At 36.1% G+C, this 14,135-nt stretch overlaps 1 protein-coding gene across 3 annotated transcripts; it reads left to right on the top strand.

The window, feature by feature from the left end:
• The first annotated feature begins 924 nt into the window (after nt 1-924).
• On the top strand, nt 925-13,670 carry LOC139902913 (cyclase-like protein 2). 3 transcript variants are annotated; one of them, XM_071885605.1, is made up of 7 exons: nt 1,516-1,829; nt 11,287-11,510; nt 12,574-12,618; nt 12,739-12,811; nt 12,921-13,018; nt 13,133-13,203; nt 13,355-13,670. In XM_071885605.1, exons 1-7 carry the CDS (start codon nt 1,531-1,533, stop codon nt 13,478-13,480), a joined length of 936 nt encoding a protein of 311 aa, XP_071741706.1. In that variant the 5' UTR covers nt 1,516-1,530; the 3' UTR covers nt 13,481-13,670. The 3 variants fall into 3 exon arrangements, with proteins under 3 accessions (XP_071741707.1, XP_071741706.1, XP_071741708.1); XM_071885606.1 differs by lacking the exons at nt 1,516-1,829; nt 11,287-11,510 and adding an exon at nt 925-1,368; XM_071885607.1 differs by lacking the exons at nt 1,516-1,829; nt 11,287-11,510 and adding an exon at nt 11,973-12,377.
• The last annotated feature ends 465 nt before the right edge of the window (nt 13,671-14,135 follow it).

Genomic DNA, 14,135 nt, shown 5'->3' with positions numbered 1-14,135 from the left:
CTATTAGCCGTATCTTTCCTATAACTAGAAGATTATGATAGAATTTGAAGATTGTGATAGAATTAGTAAACGATTGTAAATCCCTGAAAATCAGGATGCTAGTTAGACAATAACGCGATTGTACTCTGTATATATACATTCGATACTGAACAATGAAAGATACGAACTTACAATCTATTACATATGAATCACATCATCTGTGATATAATCAGTTTACTATTTGTGCTATAGTTAGAACTTATATGTATTTACATATTAAAGTTTACTACGCATATATTGTTTAGAATATGACCTTTTCGGTAATTTTACATGTTAATTCATGATTTTTCCAAACATTCAAAAAACTGATCAAAGACTACTAGTAATTAATTTGAAATCGAAACAACCATTATTTTATTTATTATTATTTTCAATCTAAGGAAGAATATATTATTGGTCACACAGTTACGATGTATTTTGAATTACATTGTATTTTGACAGTAAACTTGTAGATAGATAGAGATCTTCTATTAAACGATAATCTTTATATAAAGAATTTTTTATACATAAATATGTTGTACAATTTAATTACTGTCAATTTAAATTGATTATATATAACCATTACTTTTGTGGGTTTAAGTTTTGTTTTATTGTTATATATATAACCATCATATACAATACTTTATACACGTTAATAATAACATTAAAAGTTGTCGTTAAAAAAATCATTTTCTAAATAGCCTTTTAAAAGTAATTAAAAGTAAAGAAAATCAATTATGTTGAAGTAAAATGGGAACAAAAATGTAACTTTCTCTATTAAAACATATTATAATAACAAATTGTACAATTATATTTGATACGTAATTATTTGAAAACGATAAAGCAAGGGTTTATATGTATATATGTGATTGTTAGAGGGTTAAAATGATTAAAATCTCACACTCCCAAAAACACTTTCAGTACCGATGTATCTACCAATAACGGCTGCCGGAATATTCATCACAACACTCATCACCACCACCTTCTCAACTTCCGTCACCTCATCTGTCCCCGGCGATTCATACCCATCTCCATATCTCACACCCTGCGACCTCCAAGATGACGTCATCACTCTATCATCCCCAATTCGTAAAGAAGTCTACGACGATGGTCATATAATTGACATAAGTCATCGGTACCACCCAGATATGCCTTCATGGGGATCGGATGATGGGCTTGGACAGTTTCTTAAGCTGCCGGCGAGTATGAAAAATGGTTCATTGGCTAATAATTCGGAGATGAAAATGCCGACTCACACTGGGACACACGTGGATGCTCCTGGACACGTGTACGATCACTATTTTGATGCTGGGTACGATGTTGACACGCTTGATCTTTATATTCTTAATGGTAAGATATTATTTACGTATTAAGATGGTTGATGAGTACCAAGTGTTTGATAAAATGCGTAGATGAATTTTTAATCTTTTAGTCAATTGCTTGTCACAACATGTTGCAGTCTGATTTAACGTAAATGATAAGAAATATCATGTGCTTATAAATGATGTAAACATGAAAGTGAAAGCTAACATTTTTTCAACCTTACAATATAACTTATCTGGTTTTACCAATACATTTTTAACTCCTTCAAAAGACCCTTTAAAAAATTCATCTGGATTACTCAAAATGATGTCCAAAAACATGAGCCTTCGGTTCATAGTTCTGATGTTTTTTGTACCTTATATGTATGTCTTTGCATCACACGAAAGTGCCTACCCATCTCTATACGGTGTTGATAACGATTTATGTGGTATTGATTTAATTCCTCTACGTAGGGAGGTATATGATAGTGGAAAAATATACGATATAACTTTAACGCCTTGATTCGAGTAAAATTTTTTTTTTTTTTTTTTTTTTTTTTTTTGAAAAGTAAAGTCACTGGCCGGACAAGGCTTATGCCGCGGCGCGGCAAGCCTTGTCGCGGCGCGACACAACACAGGAAATTTTAGACTCCTTAACCTTGCTTCTGTTCCCAACTTCAGTTATATGCCGCGGCGCGGACCCCTTTGCCGCGGCGCGACATAACCCTAATCCGGGTGCCTGACCTGCAACATTGTGTTTAAACCAACTTTTGCACGTTCCATCATTCTCAAACACATTTAAAACAACCAAATTCATACACAAACTTAAGATTCAGTTTCTAACATCGTATACCCTCTAATAACAACATTTAGACATCAAACGTGTTTTCATGAAACAAAACCATCATTTGGTCCCAAATTCAATAATGACAAACATGACACTTCAAATACATGGCGTTTGATAAGCGGTAACCATAGAGCGTGATTACAAAAGGGACTTGCAATACCACTTACGCTAATGCCAATGCTCCTCCAGCTCTTCACACGGGTTCCTTACCTTCTCGATGAACCTTAGCACCTAAAACATAAAACATCATGGGGGTAAGCTTTTACACTTAGTGAGTTATAGGAAAGTAACAAAACACAAAACATAAATCATTTGGGCGTAATCAAAACACTTATCCTTCAACCCTTAGATTGCTTGCATACTTTCGGATCCGATCATTCATACCATAGGCATGACTTACTAGGCCGAACCTAGTAATCATGTCTAAGCTAAACATAGACATACTAAATATGCCTAAGCTATCATCATCTCATACATAGACACCCGAAGTGTCTAAGCTAACATGAACCATAGGCAAGATTACTAGCAATGTAATAACCTTGCCTAAGCTAAGCATCATCCATAGACACAACTATTGAGCTAACCCAATAGTTTTATCTAAGCTACGTAACTAGTGCACTTAGTCGTTACTCTCTTGCACGGATGCAATCCGAGAACACTAAGCCACTCTTGACCCGCCCATATTACCCCCTATAAACTCACCTTGTTTAAATGGATTTCCTTGGTCACTTGAGGCTCCTTTACCTTGATTAGCACCTATACATGAGCTAATCTCATTAATAACACAACTTAATCAAAATCACAACTTTCACAAGCTTTTAACACATTCATACACTTACACATTTACTTAACCCCCTAATCACATCAAATACACAAGAACAATTTCACACATAGCCTTTGATCTCATCTTTTCTAATATAACCACATTATCAATCCAACATCATTTTCCTTAATCATGCAAATCTCTAGTTCATCTCTTTTAACCATAACATGCAATTTCCTTCAATTCTTCCATTAAATATCAAATGTGCATAAATCCATTTCCATTACTAGCAACCCTAAATTATCAATTATTCAAATTCTATGACTTACAACAATAACAATAATTCATACATGAACATTCTTCTTCAAAATTACTAACTAGAACACATCAACATTTCATTGAGGCATTTCATCAAACACTTAGTGTGCATGACTAGAATTTAAGCTAGAACATCATCGAATTGACCATAATCATTCCATACTTTCATAATGCAAGTTCATACTTGAACTTATTCCCAAAATTACTAACAAATTCGTTTTCAATCATACAAGCGTGCACAATAACAACAAACAACAACATTTAAGCCTAAAATTCATCACAATCATCCAACAATAGCAACACTTAGTCATAGAAACTCATACCTTAGCTTTTAGAGTTCAAGAACTCTAATTATGCACAAAGAGGATGAAATTGAAGATTCAAGACTTGCTAGAGTGCTTAAGATGTCTTAGATTTCACTAAATCAAGCTTGCATGAACACAATTTTAACAATTGATGATTTCTCCTTGTTCTTCCTCTTGGGTCGCCACTTACAGACACACACACACAATAAACTCTCTGCACTTTTATTTTTTTATAAAATGAGTTCCAGCCTTTTTCTTTTCTTTTATTTAAAACAACTATGACTTATTTGCAATTTCTACCCTCCCCATCACAACTATAGTTAGGGAGGTCCTAAATCTTAACTTTGCATCCTTAGTCCTTCCTAACTTAACCAACAAACTTAACTTTTGACCATTTAAATAAAATAACCTATACCCTTTAATTTCTAAATAATAAAATTTACGTAAAATAATACCTTAAATATTTGGGATGTTACAACTCTCCCCCTCTTGGATCGTTCGCGTCCTCGCGAACCATTCTTGATGCAACGACGGATAATACTTCATGAGCCATTCTTCGGGTTCCCATGTACATTCGGAACCTTTTCTAAATTGCCATAACACCTTCAACAATATAACCGACTTATTTCTCAAGTGCTTAACCTTTTGATCCAAAATCTTTATCGGCTTCTCCGCATATCTTAACTTATTATCGACCTCAATTTCATTCAAAGGAACATAGGTTGAATCATCCGCCAAACACTTTCTCAATTGTGACACGTGAAACGTGTCATGTATATTACTTAATTCATCGGGTAAAGCCAAACGGTAGGCTACCTTCCCCACTTTCGCCACTATCTCAAATGGTCCCACGAACCTTGGACCCAATTTTCCCCTCTTTCTAAAACGGATGATGCCTTTCCATGGAGAAACTTTTAGCATCACTTTATCACCTACTTGAAATTCTATCGGCTTTCTCCTCTTATCAACATATGACTTTTGTCTATCTTGTGCCGCCTTCATTCTTTCACGAATTTGATCAATCATCTCGGTGGTTTGTTGTACTATTTCCGTGCTTCCTAATTCTCGTTGACCTACTTCGCCCCAACATATCGGGGTTCTACACCTCCTTCCATACAACATTTCATATGGTGCCATTCCAATTGTAGAGTGATAACTATTGTTGTATGAAAATTCAACTAAAGGTAAGTGAGTATCCCAACTACCACCAAAATCGATAACACATGCTCTTAACATATCCTCGAGAGTTTGTATAGTCCGCTCACTTTGACCATCCGTTTGCGGGTGAAACGCGGTACTTACATGTAACTTAGTACCCATTTCCTCTTGAAATTTCCTCCAATATCGAGATGTAAATCGAGTGTCTCTATCCGAAACTATGGAAACCGGCACTCCATGCCTTGCAACAACTTCTTTCATATACAACTTAGACATTGCTTCCGATGACGAAGCTTCTCTTATTGCCAAAAATAATGCACTCTTAGTCAATCTATCAACAATAACCCAAATTGCATCGTGTTGTCTAGGGGTCTTAGGCAACTTAGTCACTAAATCCATCGTAATATGCTCCCATTTCCACACCGGTACCTCTAAAGGTTGCATTTCACCGTAGGGCATTTGATGATCGGCTTTCACTTGAAGACAAGTAAGACACTTGTGCACATACTTAACTATATCCCTTTTCATTCCCGGCCACCAATAGTCTTTCCTTAAATCTCTATACATCTTCGTAGCACCGGGGTGAATCGAATACTTAGACTTGTGAGCTAAGTCAAGGAGCTCACTTCTAACACCACCTTGCAAAGGTACCCAAATTCTCCCATATCTAAGCCTTAAACCACGAGAATCCACTATAAAATCATTAACTTGCCCCTTGATCCTTTCCTTTCTCACGTTCTCGGGCGATAATGCTTCACCTTGTGCATCACGAATATCATCAAATATTTGAGGTGCTATTACCATAGCCAAACTTGTTATCTTAATCGGTTGATGACTCGACTTCCTACTAAGAGCATCCGCCACCACGTTCGCTTTTCCGGGGTGATATAAGATCTCACAATCATAATCTTTCACTAAATCAAGACCCCTCCTTTGCCTATCATTCAAATCCCTTTGATCAAACAAATACTTTAAGTTCTTATGATCGGTATAAATGGAAAACTTAACACCGTAAAGATAATGACGCCAAATCTTTAAAGCAAAAACTACGGCCGTCAATTCTAGATCATGTGTGGGATAACGTTTCTCGTGTTCCTTCAATTGTCGGGAAGCATAAGCTATGACCTTCCCATTTTGCATCAATACACACCCTAAGCCTTTCTTAGAAGCATCACAATAAACCGTCATGTTCTCATTCCCTTCCGGTAAAACCAATATGGGAGCTTGAACGAGCTTTTCCTTAAGGAGTTGAAACGCTTGTTCTTGCTTTTCTTCCCATCTCCATGGCACACTTTTACGAGTCAACTTGGTGAGTGGGGTGGCTATTCTAGAAAAATCTTGTATAAATCGCCGATAATACCCCGCTAAACCTAGAAAACTCCTAACCTCGGTAGGATTCGTAGGCGGTTCCCATCTCATAATTGCCTCTATCTTCACCGGATCAACACAAATACCCTTCTTGTTAATGACATGGCCCAAAAATTGAACTTCACGAAGCCAAAACTCGCACTTAGAGAACTTAGCAAACAATCTTTCCCTTCTTAAAGTCTCTAATACTTGTCTTAAATGTACCGTATGTTCCTCTTCACTCTTAGAATATATCAAAATGTCATCAATGAACACAATTACAAACCTATCAAGCATCGGTCGACAAACTCTATTCATCAAATCCATAAACGCGGCCGGAGCATTTGTTAATCCAAACGGCATAACCACAAACTCATAATGACCATACCTTGTTCGAAAAGCTGTTTTAGGGACATCTTCTTCCCTCACCTTCAATTGATGGTAACCCGACCTCAAATCTATCTTTGAAAAGAAACTTGCACCTTGCAATTGATCAAACAAATCGTCTATCCTCGGCAACGGATACTTATTCTTAATAGTGACTTTATTCAATTCTCGATAATCAATACACATTCTCATAGTTCCATCCTTCTTTTTCACAAATAAAACCGGAGCTCCCCAAGGTGAATTACTAGGGCGTATAAAACCTTTATCTATCAAATCTTGCAATTGAGTCATCATTTCTCTCATTTCCGATGGGGCTAATCGATATGGAGCTTTGGCAATTGGCGTGGCCCCGGGTATCAAATCTATTCTAAACTCTACCTCTCGCTCGGGAGGTACACCGGGCAATTCACTTGGAAACACATCCGGAAACTCGTTAACTATTGGTACATCATCTAATTCAACAACCTTTTTCAAATCATCAACAACATGTGCCAAAAACGCACAACACCCATGAGACAAAAATCTTTTAGCCTTAGCATATGTGCATATAGGAATTGCACGCCTAGCTCGTTCCCCATAAATCCATATAACTTTTCCACTTGGTGATTGAACTAACACTATTTTCTTACGACACAAAATTATCCCCTCATTGTTATCTAGCCAATCCATGCCCACAATTACTTGAAATTCACCCATTTGCATGGGTATTAAATCAATGACAAACTTTTCATCATCCAAAATAATTTCACACCCCTTAATGATACTATACACCATCACGGTCTTATTATCCGCTATTTCAACCTCTAATGGGTGTTCTAACATACTTGGGGTCATATTAAAATGCTTACAAAAAGAATATGATACAAACGACCGCGTAGCACCGGAATCAAACAAAACATGCGCAGGTAAAGAGTTTACAATAAAGGTACCTGACACCACATTTTGGGACTCCTTCGCTTCGAGTGCGGTAATCTGATGAGCTCGGGCCCTTGGTCGGCTATCACTAGTCTTCGGTTCCGTCTTAACCTCTTTCTTAACACTACCACTAGCTAAATCCTTCTTGTATTCCGGACATTCGGCTTGAAAGTGACCTTTCTCAAAACAATAGTAACATTGCTTACCTTTCTTAGGGCATTCGGCGGCCCTATGACCCGGCCTCCCGCAAGAGTAACAATCGGTGGTACCCGCTTTACATTCACCCGTATGATTCTTACCACACCTGGTACACGACTTGGCTTCTTTCCCACCGCTCTTACCCGACACAAAACCCCCTTTTGACTTGTGCGGGGATTCGAAACCAAACTTACCCTTTTTCGGACTAACATTTTGCATTACCTTGGAGTCTTGATCTAACTTTCGCTTGAACGCCGCCTTCTTCCTAAGTTCATGTTCTCTAACAAGTGCTCGATTCATCATCTCGGCTAAAGTCTTATAAGTACTCTTATCGATAAACTCACTTATTTCGGGATTCAACTTTTCATGATAATGATCCATCATCAACTTGGGACTTGACACGAAGTCCGGACAAAAACGAGACTTATCATTAAACTCGGCATTAAACTCGGTCACCGACTTACCTCCATGCTCTATATTCATAAACTCGGATTTCAACCTACTAACCTCGGCGGGTGGAGCAAATTGGGTCATAAACATTTCACGGAACTTGTCCCATGAGAAACTCGTAGCCACGTCTCGCCCATGAGACTTAACTATAAAATTCCACCACTCGTATCCACTACCCTTCATTTGATGAGCCGCATAAATTACCTTCAAATGTTCGGGGCATTCACACAACATGAAGGTTTCTTCAATCTCATCAATCCATCTTTGACTAACAATAGGGTCAACCTTACCATGAAACTCGGGAGGATGGCAATTTGCGAAGTTCTTATATTCAAAACGGTCATCTTTTCTCTTAGGGGCTTCTACCTCTTCTTGCCTTACTCCACTTCCCCCTTCTCCTCTTAAGGTAGGGTTATTAGCAACGAAAGTCTTTAACTTCTCATCTAATTGATCATTGATCAACGTCTTAATCTTCTCTAACAAAGTTGGAGTATAACGTATCAAGGCTTGCCCTATTTGCCCCGAAATGTCATTTGGCATGTTAACTTCTCCCGATTCGTTTTGAGAGTCTTCTATAGACTCCGCGGATGGGGTGCGGACGTACTCATCATCCTCATCTTGACCTCGGTTTGGTGATACAATAGCCATTTCTAAAAAAAAAAAAAAAAAAAAAAAAAAATTACATTCAACCCATTAGTTCAAATACCGATAACACCATTATTCAACAAAACCAAACCATTCGAAAGAATTCCTAACTCGATTCACCATGACTATAGTAGACGTTCATGTGTACTAAAATGAAGTAATAACAATGGCCTGTTGTTATTACACCATTTCATTACACATTAAGTCCACTATGACATCATGGCTAACGGGTATCAAACTCCTTTCATAGATCAATCATTATACTACGGGTCTAGTCGATGACTCTACCCTATGGAGCATGGCACAACTATACGACTATAACACTTATGCAAGTCCTAAACCGCTTATCCTTTCACAACAATGGTTTAAGCCTAGATAATCCCTATCGTGGATTACCCAAGTCCCTTAAACCACAGCTCTGATACCAACTTTTAACGCCTTGATTCGAGTAAAATTTTTTTTTTTTTTTTTTTTTTTTTTTTGAAAAGTAAAGTCACTGGCCGGACAAGGCTTATGCCGCGGCGCGGCAAGCCTTGTCGCGGCGCGACACAACACAGGAAATTTTAGACTCCTTAACCTTGCTTCTGTTCCCAACTTCAGTTATATGCCGCGGCGCGGACCCCTTTGCCGCGGCGCGACATAACCCTAATCCGGGTGCCTGACCTGCAACATTGTGTTTAAACCAACTTTTGCACGTTCCATCATTCTCAAACACATTTAAAACAACCAAATTCATACACAAACTTAAGATTCAGTTTCTAACATCGTATACCCTCTAATAACAACATTTAGACATCAAACGTGTTTTCATGAAACAAAACCATCATTTGGTCCCAAATTCAATAATGACAAACATGACACTTCAAATACATGGCGTTTGATAAGCGGTAACCATAGAGCGTGATTACAAAAGGGACTTGCAATACCACTTACGCTAATGCCAATGCTCCTCCAGCTCTTCACACGGGTTCCTTACCTTCTCGATGAACCTTAGCACCTAAAACATAAAACATCATGGGGGTAAGCTTTTACACTTAGTGAGTTATAGGAAAGTAACAAAACACAAAACATAAATCATTTGGGCGTAATCAAAACACTTATCCTTCAACCCTTAGATTGCTTGCATACTTTCGGATCCGATCATTCATACCATAGGCATGACTTACTAGGCCGAACCTAGTAATCATGTCTAAGCTAAACATAGACATACTAAATATGCCTAAGCTATCATCATCTCATACATAGACACCCGAAGTGTCTAAGCTAACATGAACCATAGGCAAGATTACTAGCAATGTAATAACCTTGCCTAAGCTAAGCATCATCCATAGACACAACTATTGAGCTAACCCAATAGTTTTATCTAAGCTACGTAACTAGTGCACTTAGTCGTTACTCTCTTGCACGGATGCAATCCGAGAACACTAAGCCACTCTTGACCCGCCCATATTACCCCCTATAAACTCACCTTGTTTAAATGGATTTCCTTGGTCACTTGAGGCTCCTTTACCTTGATTAGCACCTATACATGAGCTAATCTCATTAATAACACAACTTAATCAAAATCACAACTTTCACAAGCTTTTAACACATTCATACACTTACACATTTACTTAACCCCCTAATCACATCAAATACACAAGAACAATTTCACACATAGCCTTTGATCTCATCTTTTCTAATATAACCACATTATCAATCCAACATCATTTTCCTTAATCATGCAAATCTCTAGTTCATCTCTTTTAACCATAACATGCAATTTCCTTCAATTCTTCCATTAAATATCAAATGTGCATAAATCCATTTCCATTACTAGCAACCCTAAATTATCAATTATTCAAATTCTATGACTTACAACAATAACAATAATTCATACATGAACATTCTTCTTCAAAATTACTAACTAGAACACATCAACATTTCATTGAGGCATTTCATCAAACACTTAGTGTGCATGACTAGAATTTAAGCTAGAACATCATCGAATTGACCATAATCATTCCATACTTTCATAATGCAAGTTCATACTTGAACTTATTCCCAAAATTACTAACAAATTCGTTTTCAATCATACAAGCGTGCACAATAACAACAAACAACAACATTTAAGCCTAAAATTCATCACAATCATCCAACAATAGCAACACTTAGTCATAGAAACTCATACCTTAGCTTTTAGAGTTCAAGAACTCTAATTATGCACAAAGAGGATGAAATTGAAGATTCAAGACTTGCTAGAGTGCTTAAGATGTCTTAGATTTCACTAAATCAAGCTTGCATGAACACAATTTTAACAATTGATGATTTCTCCTTGTTCTTCCTCTTGGGTCGCCACTTACAGACACACACACACAATAAACTCTCTGCACTTTTATTTTTTTATAAAATGAGTTCCAGCCTTTTTCTTTTCTTTTATTTAAAACAACTATGACTTATTTGCAATTTCTACCCTCCCCATCACAACTATAGTTAGGGAGGTCCTAAATCTTAACTTTGCATCCTTAGTCCTTCCTAACTTAACCAACAAACTTAACTTTTGACCATTTAAATAAAATAACCTATACCCTTTAATTTCTAAATAATAAAATTTACGTAAAATAATACCTTAAATATTTGGGATGTTACAATAACGCATCGGATCACTTCAGAAATTGTGTCAGGGATTTCAGACGATGGGGTTGGGGATGAGTATCTTAAACTTCATAGTAGCATGAAAAATGGATCTGATTATAATTTTTCGATTATAAATTTACCTGCTCATGCTGGCACTCATGTTGATGCACCCGGACATATGTTTGAGAATTACTATCAGGCAGGCTTTGATATCGATAGTCTTGACTTAGAAGTACTGAATGGTATTAATCTGAGCTATATACTATATAGAGATATTTGTAATGTAATGTTGTTACTATTTGTGAAGTATTATTAGTATTATCAATCTTTGAATGTTATAGGCTTGATGCATACATGGTGCTTGATAAAATGCCTGAATGAATTTTTGATTTTTTCTTTAGTTGCTTGTTACAACTTGTTTGCAGTTTGGTATAACGTGTAGTATGATCTGTATTAATTAGCAGTTTTATATTGTAGATGCATTATTAGCTTGTCTAATGGGATAAGGTTTATCTGAAATCTATTTTGGATTTTTGTGACATTTTATATGGATAAATATCATGTGCTCATGAATGATATAAACATGAAAGTGAAAGCTAATACTTTTCAACCGTACAAGTAGTCTAAGTTATGTGAGATCTTAATACTTTTCAACCTTTCAATGCATTTGACTTATGTGAGACATATATAGTCCAATTAATACAAATTTTAACTCCTTCAAAACACACTTGAAGAATTCAGCAAAATGGTGTCCAGAAATATGAACTTTCAGTTGATATTTCTGATGTTTTTTGTACCTTATATATCTGTTTTTGCATCACAAAGTAGTGATGAAATTCCTATACGTAAGGATGTATATAATAGTGGGAAAATTTATGATATCACGCATCGGATTACTTCTGAAACCCCCGTAGGGATTTCGGATCATGGGATTGGTGATGATTATCTTAAACTCTATTTTAGCATGAGAAATGGATCGGATTATAATTTTTCAATTATTAAATTACCTGCTCATGCTGGCACTCATGTTGATGCACCGGGACATTTTTATGAGAATTACTTCGAAGAAGGCTTTGATATCGATAGTCTTGATTTAGAAGTACTCAATGGTATTAAACTTACCTATATAAAGATATTGTTGATATTATTAAGATATTGTTTTTCTGTCTATGAATGTTATAGGTTTGATCCATACATGGTTTTGAAATATACTATCTACTGTGTTGCGTTACATATTATTACTCTAGTTTTGTTAATAGCATGAAGAAATTTTAACATATTAAGTTTTTTTCTTTTTCTTCACAGGACCAGCATTATTAGTGGATGTTCCTAGGAATAAGAACATAACAGGTACTTGTTCAGTTATGGTTCTGTTCCTTCTATCATAAATTGTTTGATTTCAGTTTATAATGCAACTTATGTTTTCAAAACTTATTGAACTAATTTTGATGACTTCTGAAATTATTACAGCTGAAGTTATGAAGTCGTTGAACATCCCCAAGGGAGTAAAGCGTGTGCTTTTCAGAACATTGAACACCGACAGGTAACCTATTTCCCCTTCTTTTTTATAACTAGGGTCAACAATCAATCATATGGTGCTTGTTACATTTTCCACTTTTTAATTGGTTTATTGTTTGGGTCATTAATATCAGGCGGCTAATGTGGAAAAAACAGTTTGATACAAGTTATGTTGGATTCATGGAGGAGGGAGCCCAGTGGCTTAAGGACAACACAGATATCAAACTTGTTGGTAAATCACTTGACTACGAGAACCAAGAAAACATTGGCACAACGTTTATGTATTGTGCATAAATTATCTTGAAAATTAATGTGACATCATTAGTCATTTGTTCTGGTTTTGTAGGTACTGATTACTTATCAGTTGCTGCATATGATGATCTAATCTCTGCTCATCTCGTCTTCTTAAAAAGCAGAGTAAGTTGTATATATACATCTTGTCGCCTCAATAACCTAGAACAATATCTTCCAGAAAACCTAGGCTCGTAGTGGTGTTTAATGAAAAAGTACTTTTGCTAGTCGTATGTCTAATTGACATTTATACCCTTGCTACGATTTGTGATATCAGGAAATCATTCTTGTTGAAGGTTTGAAACTTGAAGGTGTAGAAGCAGGAGTGTATGATGTTCATTGTTTACCATTAAGGTTATTTGGAGCTGAAGGATCTCCTATCAGATGCATTCTCATCAAGTGATGCAAGTGCATGCTACTAGTATGCAAAGATTGTTTTTAAATAAACGTCATATTCTGTAACGTATATCGTTTACAAATGGTTCTTGTTGTAAGCTACTGCTTTTGTATGCTAAAAAGGATTGTAAACAATGAAAATACTGTAATGATGTTGAATAAACAATCAGATAAAAGGTAAAATATGATCAAAACAACTATTACATTACATGTAAGAAGTAAAAATAAAACAAAGTTAGGTTGCCCAACGGTACACGAGACATTCAAATATGAAATATGTGTGTTTCCTGATCAAATTGTTCATAATATACCATACAACTTTTCCACTGCGATAGCTTTAAAAATACAGATGGTATATTAATGGTAACTTTCAATGTTTAAAAGAAAGTTCTGTGCAAATTGTTATGATATCTGTAACGGCATTGTCGCCAATCAATTTGCCAAATTTCTAAGGTGATTAAGCATCCTTTGTCTGATCCATTGACAATCATTTGGAAGGTATGCCTGGATAGGCGGATTATAGCTGCAAGACATAATTATTTAATGAGATTTAATTAATTTTCCTTTGACTTAACCCTTTCTATCTTACACTTTCACCTTCAACTTTTCACAAATAAATAATATTTAAATACAATAAATATAAATAATCAATATTAAAATAG

The sequence above is a fragment of the Rutidosis leptorrhynchoides genome, chromosome 3 (genome assembly GCF_046630445.1).
Source record: "Rutidosis leptorrhynchoides isolate AG116_Rl617_1_P2 chromosome 3, CSIRO_AGI_Rlap_v1, whole genome shotgun sequence".
Taxonomy (NCBI): domain Eukaryota; kingdom Viridiplantae; phylum Streptophyta; class Magnoliopsida; order Asterales; family Asteraceae; genus Rutidosis; species Rutidosis leptorrhynchoides.
Note: the sequence above shows the minus strand (reverse complement) of the source record. Positions and strands in the feature narration are given on the sequence as shown.